This window comes from Phodopus roborovskii, unplaced genomic scaffold (genome assembly GCF_943737965.1).
Source record: "Phodopus roborovskii unplaced genomic scaffold, PHOROB, whole genome shotgun sequence".
Classification (NCBI taxonomy): Eukaryota; Metazoa; Chordata; class Mammalia; order Rodentia; family Cricetidae; genus Phodopus; species Phodopus roborovskii.
Genome location: NW_026125052.1, coordinates 2,783,950 through 2,808,780, shown reverse-complemented (window position 1 = coordinate 2,808,780; position 24,831 = coordinate 2,783,950). Strand labels below are relative to the sequence as shown.

The 24,831-nt window shown below is 39.4% G+C and overlaps 1 protein-coding gene across 1 annotated transcript in view; it reads left to right on the top strand.

The window, feature by feature from the left end:
• Brip1 (BRCA1 interacting helicase 1) overlaps positions 1 to 24,831 on the top strand; it is a 109,488-nt gene that overhangs the window by 55,155 nt on the left and 29,502 nt on the right. The window contains 2 exon segments of the mRNA XM_051179734.1: positions 14,173 to 14,332; positions 16,724 to 16,845. Coding sequence (XP_051035691.1) covers positions 14,173 to 14,332; positions 16,724 to 16,845 — 282 coding nt within the window.

Genomic DNA, 24,831 nt, shown 5'->3' with positions numbered 1-24,831 from the left:
ATAAGAGTGTAAAGTCTGAGCTACAGTGGAAACCCCAAGATGTTTGAGGAGACTCAAAGAACAACACTTGCCAAAGATAGCCAGTCACATGGGTAGAACCAGCCAAGCCAGAGGCCATGTGGGCTGCAGACAGCGGGACCATCAGATTGGAGTTGCCTAAAGCCTTTGGAGCTGGCATCATTGTGTCCCAGGTATAGGACATGGAAATTTAACATTTCTGTTCTGTCTGAGTTACATCCTTTCTTTTGATGTCTAAATTCCTCCCATTTGTAGTATGAATTGTAACTCATGGTTGTGTATGTTGACAGTTTTTACTTGGTTTTTACAATTTTTGTAGGTGCTTATAGCTAAGATTGCCTGACTATTAGGGGAAACTTTGAATTTGAATTTTTGAACAATGTTGAAACTGTTAAGACTGTAGTCCCTTAGGGGTGAACTAATTGCATTTTGTGTTATGACATGGCTATGAGTATTGGAGAAATAGGAGTGGAATGTTATTATCCTAAAGTGAAATTACCCCCTAAGGGCACATGTTTTGGACACTTGGTCTCCAGTTGGAGATGCAATTGAAGGTTTTTAAAACATTAGGAGGTGAGGCCTAGTAGGCCTCTCCCTGTCTCTTGTTTCCTTTTAGCCCCCATGGCACACATTCCTCTTGCTGTGATGTTCTGCCCAAGTGCATGAGGCCAAGCAGGCATGGATTAAACCCTCCAAAACTATGAACTATAAGCCAAAGTAATTCTCTCTCTCTCTCTCTCTCTCTCTCTCTCTCTCTCTCTCTCTCTCTCTCTCTCTCTCACCACACACACACACACACACACACACACACACACACACACACACACTTTAGCTATCTATTTTGAACAAAGAAACTAACAGATTTTTTTTTTTTTAAAGTTCTTTTACAGTGGGGTATCTGGGCACATGCCTTTAGTCTCAGCTCTTAGGAGGCAAAGGCAGGCGGATCTCTGAGTTCAAGGACAGCCAGGGCTACACAGAGAAACCCTGTCTTGGGAAGAAAAAAAGGGGGGATTATTTTTGTATAAGTTCCAACCATATAATTCACTCCTTTGAAGTAAGAACTCAGGGCTGGAGAGGTAGTTTAATGGTTAAGAGTGCCTACTGCTCTCTTAAAAGACCTGTCCTCCATTCCCAGCACCAATGGCACGAGAATATGATGCTCTCTGGTCTGCAGACACTTGGTGAATGTAGTGCACATAAACTCATGCAGACACAAACATGTTATGCCAAGATCTCGGGACCCCAAAAAATCCACCACTGAGGAGGTGACTTACTGAATGCAAGAACAAAGGTTTCTTTATTGGCAAGCTGCAGCAAGGATTCTGCCCGCTCGGGAGCAAGCAGAATACAGCTTACAGCTGGGGGTGGGAAAGTCTAAAAGATTGAAAGTCTGGAGATTACAAAGCTTCTGTGGTTGCATAGGATAAAACAATAACTGTATTTTTAGGGAGGATACAATTCAGCAGGATATTGTAGGGGAAATAAGTTTGCTAATTATCTCCTGAGCCAGGGATGACTTTTTTTTTTTTTTAAGATTTATTTATTTATTATACATACATAGTTTCTCCTGCATGTATCCCTGCAGGCCAGAAGAGAGCACCAGATCTCATTACAGATGGTTGTGAGCCAGGTGCTAGGAATTGAACTCAGGACCTCTGGAAGAGTAGCCAGTGTTCCTAACCTCTGAGCCATCTCTCCAGTCCCAGGCCAGGGATTTTTACAACTGTGAGTTGATGGCTATCTGGTCTTTAGGACAGAGAAATGTTGATACAGCTAGGGTATGTTACCTGGTCTCAGGCCTCTGTTACTACCCAATCCTTTGTTTAGCCTTATCTGTCAGGCTGCCCTTAAGGGTTCAGAGGAGATTGTAAGTTTTCTTTTTCCTATATGGGCTTTGAAGTCTCTGTTTTTTTAGACTTTTATTAATTTTTCCTATTTCACATGTTGCCCTAGAAATAAATAAATAAGAAAACCTTTGAGGGTAGAGATATGTGTCTCAGTGATTGAGAGCACCTATTGCTCTTGCAGAGGACTGTGTTCAGCTTCCAGCACCCACAAGGTAACTTACATTTGTAACTCTAGTTCCACAAGATCCGATGCCTTCTGACCTCTATGAACATCAGACACTCGGTTCATAGATATATATGCAGGGGAAACACTCATACATAAAAAATAAATCTGAAAAATAAAGCGTAGAACTCAGTAGTTACTCATACATTCACAAAATTGTGAGTAATCATGACTATCTAATCACAAAATATTTTTTTCTCACTACAAAAGGAAATTCCTTACAATCATTAATAGTCACTATCTAGCTCCACCTCCTATCCTCTGTAAACACTTTCCTAGTTTCTGCTTTTACAGGGCCTGCCTCCTTTGGCATTCCCATATAACTGAAATTATGTAGCAAGGGACCTTTTGTGTTTGGATTCTTGGCTTAGCGTGTTTGCAGAGTTCTTTGTGGTAGAATGTCAATGTGTTTTTTAATGGCTGGACAATACTTTGTACTTTAAGGGTTGTGGCTTTAGCACAGTAGAGAACTCGCCTAGTTCAGTGTATTTGTATTTTGAATGTTAAGTGTACCATTTGTAAACAATATATAGTTGTTTCTTTTTTAAATCCAATTCTCCTGGTCTGTATTTTTACAGGAACGTTTATTTGGTTTACGTGCAATGCAATTACTAATGGGGCATCGATAATGAACACTGTTTGCTGTTTGTTTTCTTTGTGTCTGATGTTTCTTTCCCTTCTGTGCTAACTGGGTGTTTTCTAGTGTGCCAGGTAAAATTTTCTAATGTACCATTTTGATTCCCTTGGCCTGTTTCTTCATTTATCTAAGACTTATTCTCCCTCTGTAGTTCTGGCCAATTGGAACTGTATATGTAGACTTGTCTGGCCTTGGGGCAGTCCTCTGCCTCAGCTTTCCAGATGCTGGGGTAACAGACATGTACCCATGTTAAAACCCTTGGGGGGTGTATGTGCTAATTTATTTTCAGTAATATGCAAAACTTTGATTCTTCTAGCTTTGTCCCTCTTGCTTTACTGTTATAGAAATCAGGAGAAGAGTTACAGACACTAACTTACACTGCCTTTTAAGTTTACTTAAGTAATTATCTATGCCAGTGCTTTTAAATTCTTTTTGGTATTTCAAGACAGGTCTCATTATGTAGCCCTGGCTGCCCTAGAGTTTTCTATATAGGCCAGGCTGACTTCAAATTCTGAGAGATCTACCTATCTCTGCCTCCTGAGTGCTAGGATTAAAGGTGTGTGCCACCATGCCCAGCAGCTTTTCAATTCTTAATGTGGCCTTGAGTTACTCTGTAAAGTTACCTGATCCAGGATTTCAAATGTGCTATGCACTCCCAGGAAACTACGCTTCCCCTGTCCTAGATTCTGAGAGTCAGTCTAGGGCTGTCATTCCGGGCTGTTACACTGGAGTCCTGCTGCAGTGGTAGGTGTAGGGGAAGAAAGTTAGGGAGGGGAGCGTCATCTGACCTTCCATGGTGTCATCTTTTAGTGGCACTGTTCCAGCACTGTGACCTTCCAAGTGCTTTCAGTTCTTCACTGGTCTCATTAGATGAGACAGGCGTCTGGAGGGACCTGGATTTTAGGTAATTTTCCCTCCTGTATGTGGGATGAAGCTCTTATAAAGTCTCTCTTAGTAGTGTACTGGCCTTAGTTATGGGAGATGCTTGGAGCCTACTTTAAAATGGTTACTCTCCCATCTTCTTGTCAAGAACAAGGTTTTTCTTGGCTATTTATTGTCAGAGCTATGGGGTTCCTGGAAGTAAGAGCTTCAAGTATGTGAGAGTCTCCCCAGACTACCACCCCTGGAGTTTCTTGCCTTCATTCAGTCAATCTACATTTGTCCCCAGCAGTTTCTCAAAGTCATCTTTCAGCTGTTTTTGTCTGCTTATGCTTTTAGTTTATTGCTCCTACTAAACACACCTCAGTTGCAATTTTATGTATGTGCCTTTTGCTCAGTGTCCGGATGGCAGTTTGCTCTCACCTTAGTTGTCAATTGAGTTTCACAAAAATTAGTCATTTTTAATGTGTTTTGCTTTTCTCTTATCGTAAGGCAGGTGGTGATGAGGTTCAGGCTCTTATACATTTGCGGAAAATTGCATTTTTTTTCCACTTAAGTTTCATAATGTCAGACACACAGCACAGTGACTAAACTTACCAGATGTACAGTCCTTCCAATGGAGTTTAACCCTGAACATGCAACAGGCAAAGTCTGTATTAGAATTTCCTTCAGGCCAGCCTGGTCTACATGCCAAGCTCCAGGAGAGCCAGGGTTACATAGAGAGACCCAGTTTCAGAAAACAAACAAAACAAAAAAGATTCAAACATGAACCAGTTACTGTCTCTTTGAGGTTTCTGTTTTGTTACAGTATAAAATAGTCACCTATAAATCCATACAGCCCCAGGCATGGTAAGAAGGAGTCGGAGTTTCCTCTTGTGGATGTGGGGATGTTAGTCAGTATTTATTTCCTCGTCATGACCAATGCCTAAGGGAAGCTGTTTAGAAAGAGGGAGACTTATTTGTGCTCATGGTTTCAGAGGGTTCAGTCCATAGCTGTCCACCTGCATTGTTTTGGGGCCACTGGAGTATAGGAATAGAAAAGGTCATAGCAGAGGAAAGCTATTTGCAGGAAGCAAAGAGGAAATGTTAGGATTACTGTGGTTGGCTTCTTCCTTCTTGGTATCCATCTAGGCACCCACCCAGTCTATTATATGGTATGAGCCATATTTGGGGTGGCTTTTCTACCATAGTTATGAGTCTGTATATACCCTCACAGACTCACCCAAAGTGATGTTTTACTTAGCTAAGTGTCTTGCAGGCATCTTGGGGAGTAGAGAGGATGGCATTCTAGACTAAGGAGACAGCATCAGCAAAGGCACAGAACTTGCCTTAAATTTAAAACATTACTTAATTGTGTGTTTGTGCACAGACACATGTACATGATATGTACTGGTGGGTTCACGTGCCACAATATACATGTGGAGGTCAAAGAATAACTGTGAAGTCTTTTCTCTCCTTCCACCCTACATGAGTTGGAGATCAGCCTCAGATCAGCAGGCTTGTGCAACAAGTGTGTTCACCTGCCAAGCCATCTCTCCAGCCCAGAGAAAGTTTCTCACGGTTACCGATTAACTTAGCCTGTGTGAAAGGAAGAATACTTGAAAGGAGGTTGCAGGTTTTCATTGAAGAAACACAAAGACGGCTGAAGCTCCCAAAGCAGACGTCTCGGTGATATTTTTTTCTGAATTCTAAACTGGATTACTTATGTAAGGTTAAGGTTAGAGCATCATTCTGACCCCCTCTCATGCATGTTGTTTTTAGAGCCTGCTGAAATCCCAAGTTTTGTGAAGAATGCCATTCTTCCCCCAAGATCAGTTCGGGTTTAACACTATTGTTTAACTTGGTAGCACCCCTGCCTTAGAAGTTCACTGAGAGATCGTGTTTGTGGGTTGAATGGGTGGAAGACTTGGCACTCTCTTTATAGCTGGAAAGATTCCTTGGAATAACTTTGAAAAGAAATTCTCTGGTGCCAAAAGAAGCTTGGATCTTTTTCTCTCTGTTGCAGACTTTGATGTGCCTTTATATTTTGATGACTAAGTTGTATGACCCATTTTCCTTAAGGAACATCTTTTCATTCACCACTGAATGACAGATAAAGAATTAAAATACAGTTTTTCTGTTCAGTCTCTATTAAGAGTTTTTTATATGTATTATTTAACATTCAATTTTTATGTTGAGAAATTAGCAATGCTACTAGTTTGATATTTGCCATTTTTAAGCTATTCTAAAAGAGAAACTAAATTATTACATCCAAGTTTTTTTTTTTTTTTCTTATTTATATGTTTGAAATTTCTGCAGGTAGAACACTATTTCTTCTGTGTTAAGTAGAAAAACATCTTTAGGTGTTTGGACCTTAGTGTTGTGGTAAGGTAGGTTGGACAATTAAAGGTTAGGTGTATGTAGTTGTTCACCTTATCTGCTACCTAACCATAGACATTTGCACACTTGGGTTCTTTCCTGTGGTCACTGGAAAATAGTTGGTGAACATATACCACATTTTAGTAAATAATTAAAATAGCTTGGTTAAGGGGTGGCCTCCAGGCTTCTAAGATTGAATCTTTGTTCCTGGCACTTCTGTAGTGAGATACATACATACATACACACACACACACACACACACACACTCACACACACGTACGTATGTACGTTAATCTCTGTCTCTTTATAGTATTTTAGAAACATTTTATTTTTGAGATTATAATTATATCATTTTCCCTTTCCTTTTCCTTCAAACCTTCCTATAAACTCCTCCAAACATACTCTGTTTCAAATTCATGGCATCTTTTTTCATTAATTGTTGTTACATGCATGTATATGTATTTACCTGAATATAACCTGCTCAGTCTGTGTATTATCACTGTGTGTTTTCAGAGATGACCATTTGGTATTAGATAATTAGTGCGCTCTTTGCTCTTTTTTTTTTTTTTTTTTTTTTTTTTTGAGAAAGACTATTTCTCCTGCTCTCAGCATTGTGTAGTTTGTAGTTTTGTATAGAATTGAGGTCTTGTGTTCTGTCACCATCCATTTTGGAATGTCTGCAGTTGTCCTTTTGGCTGTTGCTTAAGCAGTCATATTGGTAAGACTTTATGGGTAGTTTCTGACATTTCTAGGAGACACAGTCTCACAGCATATCCCTGATCCTCTGGCTCTTACTGTATTTCTAACCCCCCTTCCCCATTCTGTAATGTTCCCTAAGACTGAGATACAGGAGTTGTGTTGTAGATGTATCCATTGATACCGTGCTCCACAGCTCTGCAATTTGATTTGCTATGGTTTTCTGTAATGGTCTCTGTTGTAAAGAGACATTTCTTTAATGAGAGGTGAGAACTATACTTATCTGTGGGTATAAGTGTAACACAAAAAATAAATGACCCAGAGACTGATATTGGTGTTCAAGCTTCAGAAAAGCAAAGCAGCCAAGCTACTAGCTTCTTACCTCTGCCTCAGGCTGAAAGGGCTGATCCTGTCTCCATGAGTTCTCACCAAGCCTCAGAGTCTAACCTCTCCACAGCTGGAGAATCCTGAGACTTCAGTGTCTTCCTCTCCTCAATGTGGCCGGAGAATGAATGACTGGTACTGACTACTGAAGACCCTGCTCCTATCTTTTGTATCCCTCTCGTGCTGGGATTACAGGTGTGTGATACCAGGTGCTGAGGTTATCTTTGTGTGAGCTGTTTCTCTTTTGGACTGGATCAATCTTGTGTAGATCTGGGTGGCCTTGCACTCACGGAGATCCATCTGCCTTTATCTCCTGAGTCCTGGGATTAAAGGTGTGTGTGTGCCACCACTTCCTAACCTCTATAGCTCGTGGCTGACTTTACTTTCTGAATCCTCAGGTGAGCTTCAATAAATCATAAATAATATATCACCACATGTAAGGACAGTGTTTAGAATGTAGTTAGTGATATGCTGGTTTGGTATATTACAGTAATTTTATACTATATAGTGTTTTCTTTTTATCATATTTGCAGTGAATCTTATATTCACTTTGGGGTAGTATCTGCCCATATTCTTTCTCAAGTGTATTCCTGAATGTATACATTGAGATTTAACCTTGAAATGTTGAAATCAGAGTACTAAGTCAAATGTAACCACATGGGGAGCTGCTTATGTAAAAAATGATTCTTTGGAGTCTTTTTATAGTTGACATTTGAATACTGAGAATTCAAGCTATACTCATTTTATGGTACCTAAACATGTTATTTAGGAAAACCACTAATTTTTCATTTCTATTCGTATTTAAAAGTACTCTTATTTCTAACATACTGCCCATAGATATAGATCACCTGAATAAAAGAAAATGTTCCTCAGATATTAACACCTCATGAAATGAATAGCAAAGAATCATCTTCAGATGGAAAAATATGATTACATTTTTACCTATGAAGCGAATTATGTGAATAGGATTATATGAGATAGTCTATTTAGGCAAGACTATTAAATACATTAGGACTTGAGTACTGGCTATTAAAGTGAGTAAATGGCAATATTATGAAGAGAAACACATGCCAAAAAACATTTTCCAAAGGGCTAGGGTTGTAACAATACCAGTAATGAGGGCAAAGAGGTCTTAATGCAATTTGCACTTTCTAAAGTTTCAAAAAGAGACTGAGTTAGTGTGTTATTAATGTGCTGAACATCTGGTGCTGCATAAAAGCTGTGGACAGTGAACAAAGGCAGGATTCTAACTATTGCCTCCCTAGTGACACACTGGGTTTAAGAAGCTTGAAAAAGTGAAATGACAATATCCAGATAAGACACAGGCATTCCAAAGTATTCTTTTAATTGGTGAGATGTGACTTTTTAAAAAACTTGCCTCTAAGGCTAATGAATCCAAGCAATGTGAACAACAGTTGGTAAACTAAATTGTCTCTGTCATTGTGTATCAGCTAGTCCCTGAATATGACTAGTATTTACTTTTTATGAGCTATAAAAATAACTTAGAAATACCTTGTGTTTTTTCTCGTGTAGTAAGCCTGAAAAACAGGCAGGTCTGTGTCCAAGTACTTTCCTTTAAGCTGTTTGATTACTGGGTATCTAGTTGTGATACTTTAGAGGCATAGCAACTGAATTGTGTGTCCAGTCACTCCGGAGACTCCTCTGGCAAGTGGGAAACAATTAAGCTGTGTATCGCTTGCAGTGAGAACAGAGAAAGCTGTAGACCTAAGTATTGAAAAGGAGGAAGAGAGCCGAGGGTCAGGGAGAAGCTAGGGGGAAAAGGGAGAGAGTAAAGAGGAGAGGAGAGAAGGGGAGGGGAGGGGAGGGGAGGAGAGGAGAGACTAATGGAACTCGTCAACAAAAACCTCCGGCCTGAGTTCGTGTACTTTAATATATCACTCCTCCCTTCCATCTCTGTAGTCATCTTGCTAATCACTTGAATATTCTTTCATAGAAGACTTTGGCCCCAGGTTTTGTACTTGTGGGGGTTTTGTTTGTTTTGTGTTTGTTTTTGCCTTTCTTTATTCTCCTTCTTGATTGGTCATTGGTTTGAAACCTCCGTCAGTCACTGCCTTCTCCCATACCAGTCACAGCTGTCTCATCTCGTTCTGCCATACTCATACCCTCCACTCCTCCATCCCTGCCTCTCCATCACGTATCCGATCATCATAGTGACACTGGAAGCTATGGTGTGTCATGCAGTATAAAAAGCTTTACTCACAAACCTTCATTGCAGTGAGTCAGTCTGGTTCAGGGCCCCTTGCTTCTGCTACACCACTGATACTGGGATAGCTTCCTTTTGCCCTGTGTCATGGAGATCCTGCATCAATGGTTTGGCAGGACAGGCCTCTTCAGGCACTCCAGCAGCACTTAGATGGGATAGATGTTGGGGTGAGCCAACTAAAAGCCCTGAATCTGGACTGGGATGGTAGCTGAGTTGGTCAGCCAGATCCCTGCACCCCCTCCTGTGCTACTGCTGTTGTAGTGACTAGCTCTCCTGTGGCCCCCAAGGGTCAGGGCCAGCTTGAACATCAACATGACTTCAGATGGCAGCCCAGACCACAGACATCCTTGTGGTCTTTGGTGATAACATGGGTGGGCCTCAGACATCAACACAGACCCCAGATGCAGTAGGGCTATGGACACAGACATGGCCCTAGGCAGTAGCCAGGCCTGCATATTACCATGGCCTCAGGTGCTTTGCAGGTTCCTCATATTTGCATGGTCCTCGCCACTGTAGCATCTCCAGATCCAACTCTGCACAGTGCATGAACCACCCCACTCTTTCTCCCCCTCTCTCCACCACGTGACCTGTCTTTCCCATCTCATCGTAGTGGCACCTGCTGCCCAAGGGCGGGCACTCTGGTGGCTTCTAGCTGCCCCAATAGTTTTTTCTTAAATGGGACTTTAAGTGAAATACTATTTGCTTTTTTTACTCAACATGTTTAGTTTTGAAATTCATCTTTTTGGATTCATACATGCGTATGTCGTTTTAAAACAGTTCTTAATGTTGACGTATCCTTTTCCTTAGTCAGTTCATCAGTATTGGTGATCTTTTTTATAAACTGACTCTCATTTCGTTCAGTTACTCAGCATTTTCCTCTCCTTTATTTTATTTCTGTTCTAATCTTTGTTTTCTTTACTAACTTTTTTCACTCTGTAGTGGCAGTGTATCAAACGCAAAGCTTTGTACATGGCTAGGCAAGTGTCCTTCCACTAAGTAGAGCACTTTTTCCCCTCTCGCTGTCCTGGAACTCTCTTTGTAGACCAGGCTGCCTCCACCTCCCAAGTGCTGGGACTTAAGGCACGCATCACCACCACCTGGTAGGTAGAGCAGTTTTTAAACTGGTTATCTTGAGACGTCTCACTTTGTAGCCTAAGCAGATGTTGAACTTGCTACCTATTCTTCTGCCTCAGCCTCCCAAGTAGCTGGAATTTCAGGATTTATTTCTCTTAGTGTAGACATTTGTTTCACCTATTCACTTCTTCCTTAGTACCCTTTTGTTGTGTTTCTTACTTTTGGTGTGTTGTATTTTATTTTTATTGATTTCAATATAATTTCATACCTTATTTTTCATTTTTTGTTTTTGTTTTGTTTTGTTTTTCGAGACAGGATTTCTCTGTGTAGCTTTGGAGCCTATCCTGGCACTCGCTCTATAGACCAGGCTGGCCTCAAACTCACAGAGATCCACCTGCCTCTGCCTCCTGAGTGCTGGGACTAAAGGTGTGCACCACTATCGCTTGGCCTCATAACTTTTTTTTAATTTCCTCTTTTGACTCATGCTCACTGATCAGGAGTATATTGTTTAATTTCTACATCTTCCTGAAGTCATTAGTTTTCTATTGAATTCTAGTCTCACTCTGTTGTGGTTGGAAAAGATGTGATGTCATTTTGGTCTTGTTAATTTTTTTTTTTTTTTTTTTTAGTGTGGATGTGTATAGTGAAGGTCCAAGGACAGCTTTGGTGAACTAGTTCTTTCCCTCTACCATGTGTATCCTAGGGATGGAATCCAAGTCATCAAGCCCAGGGACAAGTGCTTTTATTTGCTGAGCCATCTTTCTGGCTCTTGTTAAATTTGTTAAGATCTATTTTGTGATCTAACATACAATGGATGTGTGCATTTCAGAAGAATTAGCATTCTGCTGCCATTCTGTAGGATGTCCTATATATGCCTCTTTAGACTTCCAGATTGTGGGATTGTTAAGGTTTTCTATTTCCTTATTGATCTTCTGTCTGGATATCGTATTGATTTGTTGAAGCGTGGGTATTTCAGTCTCCCATTGCCATGTTGTTATGTTCGGTCAGTATTCATTTAGAGTACTTGGGTTTTCTTATGTGGGCAGATATAAATGTGTACTTGTTGCATGTTCTTGGCAAATTGGCCTTTTATCCTTACAGATTGTCTTACTTTTGTCTCTGTGATAGTTTTTGACTTGTCTGTTTAGTTTGGTGTGGATTGTGTGAATACTCACCACTTATTAGGAGTATCTTTTTCCAGGCTTTCACTTTAATCCTGTTTATAACTTTAAGTCCAAAGAACTGATAAGGGAGATACTAATACTATTTTCTCATTTTCTGTCTCTCTACATTCCTTTTCTCTTTCCTCTCTTCTTTTTTTTCCTGAAAAACAAAAAATAGTGTAACAACTTCTTAGTTGTTTTTTGAGAGTTTTTTTGAGAGTTTAAATGAGTTCTTCCTGTTTAATTAAAGCAAATTTGAGTTCTTTTTAAGACAGGCTCTCACTGTAGCCCAGGCTGGTCTCAAACTTTGAAACCTAATGACTCTGTCTTACATGTTAATGCCCCAGTACCTAGGCAATATTTATTTCTTTATTTTATTTTATGTAATGTTTGCGTGTGCTGTGTGTTGTGATTGTGTGTGATTTGTGCATTGTGTGTTATGCTCTGTATGTGTCATGTGCTGTGTGAGCATATGATGTGTTGCACATGGTGTGTGTGTTTGTGTGTGTGTGTGTGTGTGTGTGTGTGTTTAATGTGATAGGTGTAGGTGATGTGTGCTGTATGCATATGCCAGAGTTACGTGTATAGAGATCAGAGGACAACTTTTGGGAATCCATTCTCTCCCTCCATCTTGGCTTCTGGGGATTGAATTCAGGCTTGCACAGGAAGCACTTTTACCCTCTCAGCCATCTCACCAGCTCAAGATTAATACCTGTATAAGGTAAAATAGTGTGTTCAAGTTACAAAATTTTCACTAACAAGTTTTTTTTTTTTTTCCTTTTGATTTCTTTGTGTAGCTCTGTAGACCAGGCTGACCTCGAACTCACAGAGATCTGCCTGCCTCTGCCTCCTGAGTGCTGGGATTAAACGAGTGCACCACTGCCACCACCACAACCGGGCTACAACAAGGTTTAATGTAAGCTGGAAAAATGAGATCTAGGTAGGTGTGCTCTGTTTCTCCTTTTTTCTCTCACCTAGTCTTCGAATTACAGTCTTAGTCATATAATTATGATATGCTAGCAGTTCTGTTTAAAAGTCACACGAAATCAGTAAACTCAGATATTATCAGTGATCTTAGTGGCCTTAATTTTTCAGACAAGTTTTAGCACCACTCTCTTTTTTGTGGCACAAGAGGTTGGACGTTGGATCTTGGGACATGGCAGGCAAACACTCTACCTCTGAGCCTTATCCCCACCTTTTTCTTACTTTTCATTTTGAGACAGTCTCACTAAGTTGCCTTGTTTGACCTTGAACTCATCCTGTAATCCTGGCAAGCCTTGAGCTCACCATCTTCTTTCCTCAACCTCTTTAGTATCTAGAATTGAAGACCTATACCACCAAACACAAGTGAATTTTTTGCTTATAATTTGAAAAAAATCTTAGGGGAATTTTGCATTGACTGCTTCTTTGTTATTTCTTAAGCTTTTCTTTTTCAGTAGACCTCTTCTAATCTAACTATGCTTATGTATATATGTCTTACATTAGTAGATTGAGTTTGGATCTTGGAACACTTACCACCTGAAGTTTGGTAGTTGTTGTTATCTCTGAGTCCAGAAATCAATGATGAAATATTATCTTTGTTTTTAAATTCAGGAAAAATGGTATTAAATTCCATTAAGTATTAGCAATTATAGAACTTTTCAGACATTTCATCTGCTTTCCTTTACTCTAGAGATGGTACTTTTATCCAGTTCTACACTAGCTATTCTATAGAGAAACTTAAGTAGTTTAATATCTTTCTATACTTCATTTATTTTTTAATATCAATTTTTTCCTACCATTAAAGATCCATTTTGACCCCTCCATACACATTTGTTCTCAACTTGTCAATAGGGTTTTCATACTTTCTAACTCCTAACACAAGAAATCAAATCTAGCAGCCAATTCATAAGACATTTCAAATAGAAAATACTTTCAGATGATGACAGTCTTATAATTATTATAGTCTCTTTATAGACCAGACTGGCCTGGAACTCACAGAGAGGACTTGCCTCTGCTTCCAAGTGCTGGAATTAAAGGGAAGTGCCATCACCTCCTGCAAACAGTCCTATAATTTTTAACATAATATAATGTTATGGAAAAATTAAATTATTGAGTAAATGGCACTGATGGGGAATTTGGTTTACATTCTTTTAAATTTTATAAGAATAATAAATTATCTTAAGAAAATAAATGAGGTTGGTTTCTTGGAACTTAATTACATTGTAATAACTAGTCCACAATGTAGTAGAACTCATGACTTTCAAAAGTGGTTAAAAAATTATCATCTCTATATCTGCCTTTTATCTTTTTCATTTACTTAGTTTTTATTAATTTTTGTTTATTTGCATTTGCTGTATTTCATTTTCAACCATATTGAAAACAATGCCTATCTCTATGTTCAGATTTTTAAAATAACATATTGAAGCTATTGATGTATTTCCAAGTATTACTCTTGCTTTGTTGCATGTTTTATTGTATTCCTCTCTCACCCATGTTTTTAAGATTGTTTTAAGGTTGGGATTTTCACTGATACTTATTTTTAATCTAACAATATATTAATAGAATGTGTATTTATTATGATACAGACTGAAATTTGATTTTTTTTTATTCTAGCATTTGTAATTTACAAATAAAGATCTTTGTTCAGTTAGCCTGAAGACTTAATTTTCTCCATCTCTTTTTAGCTGCTAGACAAATTAAGAGAACGTTGGGTTTCCACTGGCTTATGGCACAGTTTGGAGTTGGTGAAGACAGTCATTGCAGAACCCCAAAGAGGAGAAAAAACTGATTTTGATGAATTGCTGCAAGTGTACTACGATGCCATCAAGTTCAAAGGAGAAAAAGGTAATTTGTAACACAAAAATAAAAACCCAGAGACTGATATTGGTGTTCAAGCTGAAGATCAGAAAAGCAAAGCAACCAAGCCACTAGCTCTTACCTCTACCTCAGGCTGAAAGGGCTGTCCTGTCCTCAGCATGGCTGGAGAATAAATCTTTCCACCCAGCCTCAGACTGCAATCCCAAACTACTGCCTCTTCCTTTTATACCTCTCAAATCCTGGGATTAAAAAAGTGTGATCCCAAGTGCTGGTATCACCATTGTGTGAGTTGTTTCTCTTTAGGATTGGATTAATTCCATGTAGCTCAGTGGTCTTGAACTAACAGAGATCCATCTGTTTGTCTCTTGAGTCCTGGGATTAAAGGTGTTTGCCACTACTGCCTGGCTCTATGGCTAGCTAGTATAGCTGCTGAGATTAAAGGTGTGTATCACCATTGCCTGGCTCTATGGTTTGTAGCTAGATTTGCTCTCAGTATATTCAGGCAAGTGTTAATAAATCACCAACAGTAATTGGAAATAATTTCATGCTCAGTGTAAAAGCGTTTTAAACTGTAAAGCAAGGAGAATTTGGTGCTATTAAAATGTCATTTTATGTAAGGAGTAGTTTTTCCTGTCGGCCTGGACCCACCATGGCGCCAACCCCAAATAACACACAGACACTCTGTCTTTGATATAATGCTGTTGGCCAGGTACTAATTTCTAATCGGCTAGCTCTGTCTTAATTATTAACCCATTTCTTTTAATCTAAGTACTTCCACGTGATCTTATCTTACCGGAGAGAGAGCTCGCTGGCATTCTGCTCTCTCTGTCTTCCATCTTGACTCCTCCCTCCTACTTCCTCGAATCCTCTTTGTCTCCTAGTCCCACCTATCTTGCTTTCCTATTGGCCAACAGTGCTTTATTCATTAACCAGTATGAGAAACATATTTACAGAATGACATCTCCCATCAATTTTATTTTATCTTTTTAAGTGAATTGTACTTGGGAAAATTTACTTTATAATCTCGGGTAAACAGAAAGTAGGTTATATAAAAAGAATACACACACACACACACATATGTTCAGATATTAAGCCATGTTTTGCTTAATACTACTTGAAGTATTTTGCACAAGAAGGAACGTAGGGTTGGTATAAATATCTTCCTCACTGACAGAATAAGGTCTGTAGATTTTACACAGATATGTAGTTGATGCTTATAGTCTACCAAATATGATAAACTTAGAGGGTTTTGTTGTTGTTGTTTGTTTTTAGCTGTATTTTGTTTATGTTGTTTGAAATAGGGTCTTACTCTGTAGACCAGGCTGGCCTCAAACTCAGAGAGATCCACCAAACTATGCCTTCTGAGTTAAACTTAAAAAGCAGCAGTGATGGTGTTTGACTGTAATCTCAGTGCTCAAAAGGAGAGGAGGAAGGAGGATGGTACATTCAGGACAGCCTGGGTTCGAATCCTGTCTCAGACAACAGAAAGTAGCTCAGTGCTGATTTCCACATGTAAAAGAGTTTGAAGCTGAGTGATGGTGGCACACACCTTTAATCCCAGCACTTGGGAGGCAGAGGCAGGTGGATCTCTGTGAGTTTGAGTCCAGCCTGGTCTACAGAGCTAGTTCCCTGTCTCAAAAAACCAGGAAAAAAAGAGTTTGATGTGAAAGCTCATAGCAGTAATTTAGGAACAATGCAGCAATGAAGGACCAGGAGTTCCAGTACCATGTGAGTGCTAGAAACTGAACCTGAGTTCCCTGCAAGAACAGCACATGTAAATGAGTTTTTGATGACAACATAATAACCAAGTATGGAAGTCTGTATCTCAGCTCTTAGGGGCAACTGAATAAGGGGATTGAGAGTTCAGGACCAGTATGGTTCACATACTGAGATCCTCTTTCAAAACAAACCAGAAACAAACAAAACTCCAGGCACAGCATTGCAGAGGCTGCTACAGGATATTGCTACAAAGGCAAGGTTGTATTTGTGCTGGTAAACGCAATGATTGAATTTCAGTTTGTTAGTGAAGGCTTGTTGCTGCTTCTGTGCTGTGTATAAGTAATCTTTTATTTTATTTTATTTTGGTTTTTCTAGACAGGGTTTCTTTGTGTAACAGCCCTGTCTGTCCTAGAACTTGCTTTGTATTTTGTAGACCTGGCTGGGCACAAATTCAGAGATCTGCCTGCCTCTGCATCCTGAGGACCAGAATTAAAGATATGCGCCACCACATCTGGCTATAAGTAATTTTAAAAATGCACAGTTGATTTCCATCTAATTTTGTTTCCTATTACATTTAAAAACTGTCTTAAAAAGCAATGCCTGGTTGCTTTAAACTTACTAAAAATACTGAGGACAAGAATAAGCAATTCAGAAACTTCTGAGTGTACTTTTAAAACTGTTTCATTCCTGTTGCTTAAGATGGAGCCCTTCTCATTGCGGTTTGCCGTGGCAAAGTGAGCGAGGGTCTGGATTTCTCAGATGATAATGCCCGTGCTGTCGTAACAGTAGGAATTCCTTTTCCAAATGTGAAAGATCTTCAGGTAAGTCATCAAAGCCTCGAGGAGCTCTGTCTGTGTGCTTTATGTAGAGTTAACTCTATGTTTTTCTTCAGTCCGCTGATATTTAACTCTCTGGAGAACACGAATGGATGAGAGTGTTTTAGGAGTGATGTAACATATTGTTTTGTTCAACAAAAGTGATTTTGAAAGTATGGCCTCTGAGCAGGAGCATCACTATCACCTGTGAACTTGATGAAAACACAGCAGTTTTGTAGTTGTTGTTTTCTGGTCTCTATCAGAATTTTCTGAGTCAGGAACAGTGCTGTAGAGGTCACATTTTGTGTTTCATCAAAGCTCTTGGCAAGATACTCACGGGTTCCCCTGGGGATTCCAGGGTCCTTTCTTTATCTAGCTCTCCAGTGCCCTGTCTTGTAGATCTCATGGCTTTAGTTGTTCTAAGTCCCTCGAGTCTCTTCCACCTGCGCTCAGTAGGACCACTGCATTGAGCTTGTGCTTCAGCGGTATGTGCTGCAGGCAGGAAACTGCTCAGAAAGGAAGCTGAGAATAGTGGGCTTCACTACATGATCCCGTCTCCTCAACAGCCTTGTGTTTGGTGAAAGGACAGGACAAGTTCTCAGCACAAAGGAGATTTATTTGCACTGGAGGGATAGAGGCCAGGGAGTAAGAGACAAAGACAGACAATAGAGGACTGGGGAAAGGGGAAGAGGAACAACGGAGAGGGGGCATGGATATTTGCCCCAGAGGGACAAAGGACTACCTCTGGTTAGAAGGGAGACAGCCGTGGCCCATAGGCAAAAGGCAGTTTATAAAAGGAAAGAAGGAGCCAGGTGATGGTGGCGCACACCTTTAATCCCAGCACTTAGGAGGCAGAGGCAGGTGGATCTCTGTGAGTTCAAGACCAACTTGGTCTTGAACTCGTTCCAGCTAGTTCCAGGATAGGTTCCAAAGCTACATAGAGAAACCCTGTCTTGAAAAACATAAATAAATAAATAAATAAATAAATAAATAAATAAATAAATAAATGGAAAGGAAAGGAGGAAACCTGATGACATTAGGATGAGTTGGTTTGACTGGGCATGTTAATTAGAGTAGCCAAAAGGGGCTTTTATTGCTGGTCTTCAAAAGATGGACCTTGGTTGTCACCCTCAGGAGGAAGTGGCCAAGTAAGGGAATAGACATTGGTGGCTAGCTTTAGGAATGCAATCTAAGGATTTTTAGCAAGGGGAGAAGGGTAAGGCACAAACCCTGTCGTTGCCATGTTTGCCATGCTTAGGCCTGTTAGAGCCCTCCTTTTGGCATCTATACCTTGAAAATGTTTTCTCCGTTTTGCTCAAATTGTACTGTTCCTCTAAACAGAAGAGTCATTCCTAAAGCAGTTACTTCATCTAGACCAGCATTTGCACCCTGTGGATCATGATTCCTTTGGCAAACCTCCATCTACAAAAATATTTACATTACAGTAGCAGTTGTTAATAATTACTGTTATGAAATAGTACTACATTATGAAAGTCACTTTATGGTTGGGGATCACCACAACATGAGGACCTGTATTAAAGGGTCACAGCATTGTTTATTCATAGTAATTGCTAAGGGGATGTGTTAGGCATCTCCAGAGAAACAAAACCACCTGAAAAAAGAATGTGCATGTGTGTGTTTGTATGTATGCACATATGTACTTATATGTGTCTATATTCAGTCAGTTGCAGGAGCTAGCTGAAAAGGCCAAATACAGGTTAATTGCATGGCTCATTTCAAGAGGCTGAGAGGTGTTGATGGTTCTTCAGTCCAAGAAGACTCACAGGTGTTGATGATGTAGCTCCATCCAAGGTCAAAGGCCAGCCACCCCACCCGCCACCCCCAGGATCAGCCCATGCAATTTCCAGGGTCCAAAGACCAATGAACTTGCCATCTGACATCCAAAGGCACCAGTAATAGAAAAATGTGTCAGCTTAAGAGGGATAGCTAGAGTCTTCTCTCTTTGCCTGTAATTCTTGATGGCCCACAGCTGAACCTCTTCCTCATTGAATTTGCTGACCCACAAACCAACATCTGGACATAGTTCAGATACCCAGAAATAGTGACTTCCTAGGCATCCCTCAAATTAGTCAAGTCATCATCCAAAGTTAGCACCACAGCTGGCACTAACTAGCATCTCTCAGGGAGAGTTTCCTTTTGTTTCCCACGGGTATTTGAAGGTGCTAGCAATGAGAGAGCAAGAGTTGACATTTCCTAGCCACTGAGCATGATCTATATCTCTGCTCCCAAGGTACAGCCAGTTGCGGATGGTATCAGACCAGAATAGGAGTTCTTTCCGCAGCATAGTTATCTTCACTATTGTTAGCGTGTTAGTAAGCACTATAAACTACATATGCTACTTTCAGTTCTCCAGGGTAGAGCAGTTGGGGTAACATCAACAATAAATAAATAAACAGTAGCTCTTCCATCAGCTCCTGGTCTTCAAAAAACCTCTGAACTTCTTCAAAATGTCTACATCCTCAGGAGGGTGTGCCATCCAGACGCTGGTGATCAAATCCTTCTAGAGTTTGCTGGCCTTGACAGCTTCTGCTGTCCACAACTACCAGTGTTCCTCTTGCCAGCATGCTAGGCTGTGTCTGCTGTTCTGACATGGCTGGTGTTGCCCAGACAACTGTTGTGGGGTGACATACTCTCTGGCACACCCTGTATTCACCATCAACAGCTTTCGAGCTAAATTCTTCAGAAGCCCGGCTCTGCTGTGGGCCCAATGCTGTGACTGCCTATTGAGGTCCCACAGATGTCCTGTCATCTCACTCTTGTATGGATGCACTTTCGTTACATGCCGACAGCCTCTTTCATCTTGTACACCACATATTCCTTTTCTAGCATCTTAAATGTATTCTCCCTTAAACAGATTCTTTCCAGTTTTGCTCATACTCTTTCTAAGTCTTGGACCGTCACACATTCTTCAGAAATGGAAAAGATGACAAACTTCATGGCTAGTACTGGGCTACATTAAGTATTATACTTAGAAAGTAGTGAAACCCAAAAGTATTCATGTCAGACTTAACAATACTCAATACATTTAAGAGAATGTAACTATCAAAAGGCACTTTATCCTTTCCCATAATCTTTAGTTAAAAAACAAGTTTCAAAAATGTTGAACATACACTATTCTTTGCTAGTTTTTTAAAAATTCTTTTTAAAACCTTTATTTCTTTTTATTTTGTTCTACCTTCACCCCCCAAAAAAGTAATTCTGGGCCTTGCTGTTATACAAAACTTGGGTTGTTAATGTTTTCTTTCTCTGTTAATCAGTTTTCCCTCCCTCCACCCCTCCTTTTTTTTCTTTTGGGTGTGTTATGGAGGATATGCCCATGTCTGGATATGCAGGTGCCACAGAAGACATCAGGATTCTTCTCTTTCACTTTCTGCCTTACTTTCTTAAGACAGGATCTCTCACTGAGCCTGAAGCTCACTGTTTTGGCTGACTGGTCCCAGAGCTCTAGGGATTCACCTGTCTTTCCCAGCATTTAGGTGTCAGGCATGTGTGGCCATGCTTGGCTTTTTGTGTGGGTGCTAAGCATTCCAACTCAGGTCTTCTTGCTTGCATAGAAAATGCTTTTACCACCTTCCCAGCTCTAGTAGTATTATCTTTTTTAACAATATCAAATGTAAAGGAAATATATTTCACATGGTTGAATGTCTGGACCAGTCCTGTGTAACAAATCCAAACCTTAGTGATTTGAAGCATTAATTATTTATTGTAGATCACACATCTATAGAGTATGGCTGGCCTGCATCACTTACTGAAAAATATTTACTTGTATAGTACAATGGAATAGAAAAGAAATACAAAATTTTCAAATTTTGGTGAAATCCAGTTAAACTGCTCATTGTTTTAGAAAATTGCTAGCAAATCCAAAGTCATGAAAAGTTTGCCACAAATATTTTCTTCTGTTTTTTATATAAATTTTAAATTTAGTTATATGATCCTTAGTGAATAGATTTTTATATCCAATAAAAAATAAACATCCAACTTTTTATATCAAAAGTGAGTCCTTTGTAGACCACAAATTGTGGTAAAATAATATTTTCAGTTCATCCTGCTAATCTCTGTCCTTCAATTCCAGAGTTTAACCTATTTGCATTTAGTATAGTTAATAGTGAGGAAGACCTTTCATTGGCTACTTGTTTTCTGTGTCTTGTGTTTTTTGTTCTGTAGATCCTTCACTCTTACCCTTTTTGTGTTCAGTTGCTTTGTAGTGCTCTAGAGGTTGAATGTCCTATATCCAAAATGCTTGGGACCAAAGGTGTTTCATATTTTCAGACTTTACTGTGAGCATCCCTCATCTGAAAATCTGAAATTCTCTGAACTCTGAACACTGAAATTTCCTAGACTCCATATCAGTCATCATGTTTCAGACTTCAGGGATCCCAGACTATATTTTAGTTCTTCCTTTTATAGGTTTTAATACTTTTTATTTATGTTTATGTTTATGTTGAGAGTTATAACTACACAGAGATTCGCCTGCCTCTGCTTCCCAGAGTACTGGTATTAAAAGTATATACCACCACACCTGGCTATTACTTTTTAATTTGTCTTTTCTTCTAATTAAAATATAATTGCATCATCTCAATCCTCCAACCCCTCAAATGCCCCCTCCAATCCCTTTAAAACTCATGACCTCATATTCTTTAATTATTATTGTAATATATGTGCACACACATAAGTATGCAAGTGTAACCTGAGTCTGTTTAGTATTACTTGAACCTGTTTTAGGACTGGCCACTTAGGATTGAATAACTATTTTTTTTTTTTAAGTTCAACTATGTAGACTTGGCAAGCCTAGAACTCTATGTAGACCAGGCTGTCCTCAAACTCAGAGGTCTTCCTACCTCGGCCTTCTGAGTACCAGGATTAAAGACATGTGCCACCACACAGGCGCTTATTAATTCCTAACGCACACACACAAGGATTCATTCATTGTGTTACTTTTGATTGTTTTTGTCTTATAATCTGCTAGATGGTTTACACTGAAGATTGTCAGGGTTCCACAGGCTGTATTCTCCACTGTAGTTTGGGATCCACTTCCAAGCTCATTCAGGTTAATTGGTGGAGTCCAGTGCCTTGTGGTTAGGGGGGACCACTCCCGAGTTGCTGCTGTAGAGCCATCTTGGAGGGCCTGTCACAGCATGGCAGTCTATTTCTTCAGGTTCAATACGATGCTTCCTTGGACTAGTCAGCTCAGACGGGATATTTAGATCCTGAGATTAGCTTCCCTCCTTTGCCATACAGTATCAAGAGAGTGCTTGTCCCATAACCCATACTCCTTGCTATGCGCTTGCTTGATCTCTCAAGAGAATATATAGATGTGACTCTTCACTTGTCACCTTGGAGCGTGTTGCCATACACTTTTTCTCTAAAAGGAAATAACAAAATAAATGATTCCCATAAAGGCATCCTCTAAAACTGTTTCAAATTGCTGGACTTTAAGCTAGAACTTTATAGCTTTGTAGTACTGTTTGTCAGGCGGAAATGAATGAAAGCTATTTATAGGTAAAACAGTTTCAATATTTGAATAGAAATGAAACAAATTAACCTCTACATCATTTTTTTTTCTTTCATTTGAATTCACATTTTTAGAAGTTCAGATTCATGTCTGAGTTAGAAAAGTGATTTGAGTGAGGAAAAGAAGGCAATGACATTAATTTTATGGTACTAATTTTTCTTAAGTTTAGGAAGATTATGGAAGTAAAAATTTAAATACAGCTTAAAATACTGACTTCAGACTTTATAGTCTTGCTAGCAGAGCTTGGCTTTTAGAGAGACAGGAAAATGTATGTTAGAGCCAAAACTATGACTTCTTTGGCTGTGACCAGGATTTCCTCTTCCCACCTTGGGGACTAGAAAGTAGAGGTAGGAAAATTTCATTTTGGAGCCAAGAGTGACTTGTTTAGTTCAAGTCATAATTTATTACTCATTCTTTAGGGGCCTGGAAATAAAGAAACCCACTATGAAATGTTGATAATGGGCCACTCTGAAGGGCGAGCATTAAGCTAACTTTCCCAGTGAGGATTTTTTTTTTTTTTCCCATCCACCTTTCACAGATGCTTCTGATCATTCTGTAAGAACATACTTAATCGTGTAAGTTTAAAAGAAAACTTTCTGCACACTATATTGAGGTTCTTGAGGGGCATGAGAGGGAGTAAAGGTTAGTGGGAAAGCATAACTAAGAAAAACATTATTTTCTTTCAATGCAGTTAAGTCACATATAACAAAACCACCTTTTAAATGTGTATCTGAAACAAAGTCATTGGCAAATTACAATACAAAAGCTATAGCATAAAAAGTCAGTCACCCACATCTCAAATTGGTGACATAATGATAATAACAAAACTATTCAGATTACAAAACTAGTTAGAATAATGAAACAACCTTCTGTTTTTACCTAGCTAGTAACACAAACTACTGTAATGGATTCTGGGAGCACAGAACCACTCCATCCATAGGTTCTTTTCTCCTGCAGATTACAGTCTAGCAAGGAATACTGATGTAATAATAAAAGCAGTCACAGCTGTGCTGAAGGAAGTCATAGGAACTGTGGAATGGTATGGCAGAACTTTATGGGTCAGGAAAGGCTTCCTGAGGAAGTGGAATTTAATCTAACATAGGAAAGAAGGTAAGAATGGTGTAAGTGAACAGAATGGACAACTGTATTCTCAGGGGATAGCATTTTCCAGGAATTGCAAGGAGCACAGATTTGGGGAGCTAGGACAAATAGCCTGTGAACTTGGGTTGGGAGAGATATTTAGAAGTCAAATCACCTAAGGCTGCATATGCCAATTTCAGGTTTGGGAATTTCATTCTGTATTACAGGAAACCAGACCCTGGAACAGAGTCTAAGGTCAGAGTGGAGTGTAGCATCTGATATAGAGACCCGCCTGGATCTAGCCCCAATAATAACATATGCTTCCCCAAGGGGGATGACCACGTATAGAAACGTAAAGCACTGTAATACTAAATTCAGGAAACCAGCAGTTTATAGTGGAAATGGTTGGGGAATATTTAGGCCAAATGAGTTCATCCTCAATGACTTACACCTTACTTTTTAGAACATCCTTTTCTAGCTTAGCAAAAAAAAAAAAAAAGAAAGAAAGAAAGAAAAGAAAAGAAAAAAAATAACTTGACTAAAAATATTGAAAATTTGTTTATAAGTATACCTTAATTTTTAAAAAGTAGTTTAAGTAAGTAACCTAAGTTGGCCACTTGTATATTTGCCATAGGCAGTAAAAATGATAGTAACAATACATAAAAAGAAAGATCAATGCACATGTTGGGCAAGTTCTACCACAGAGCCACATCTCCAGGGTTAGCTGTCTGTATTCCTTAAAGGGGTGAAGACTAGTAATGTTTGATAATTTGAAAAATTCTAAATTTGTTTTCTTTCATTTGTATGATAGTTTTGCAAACACGGGAACTTTGTAAATTGATTTTGCTCTCAATCTGGGTCAGAGTTTTTGGACTTATCATATGTCACCATGGGGACATGGAAGATTGGTTGGGACTTGTGTTCATACTGATTTGTTGACACAACATAATTAACAGCACCTCCTCAAGGGGTGCTCTGGAACTGGTTTTTAACTTCTCTAAAAATAAATGTGAGTTGGTCCTCAGGTGAATTTGAGTTGTGGGTTTTAACTACACAACCTTAGCCAAAAGACCTGGAAGCAGTGGATTAATCACTTTATTCATTTTATCAGCTCTCCTCTAAAACTGTAGGTTACAGGCATACAGACGGGCTTCAGATGTGTCGCTCAAGTTTTCCAACTATAAATATTTTAACATATCAGATAATATGGGTTGTAATATGTGTCACTATTTACAATAACAGTCTTGCTAGTTTTGGCTGAATTTAATAGCTTGATAAAAACAGGGATGCTACATTCTTATAATCCCAAAATTTGGGTGCCCAAAACAGGAGGATCAAGTTCAAGGCCAGCCTAAGCTACATAAGGGGAGCTTCAATAA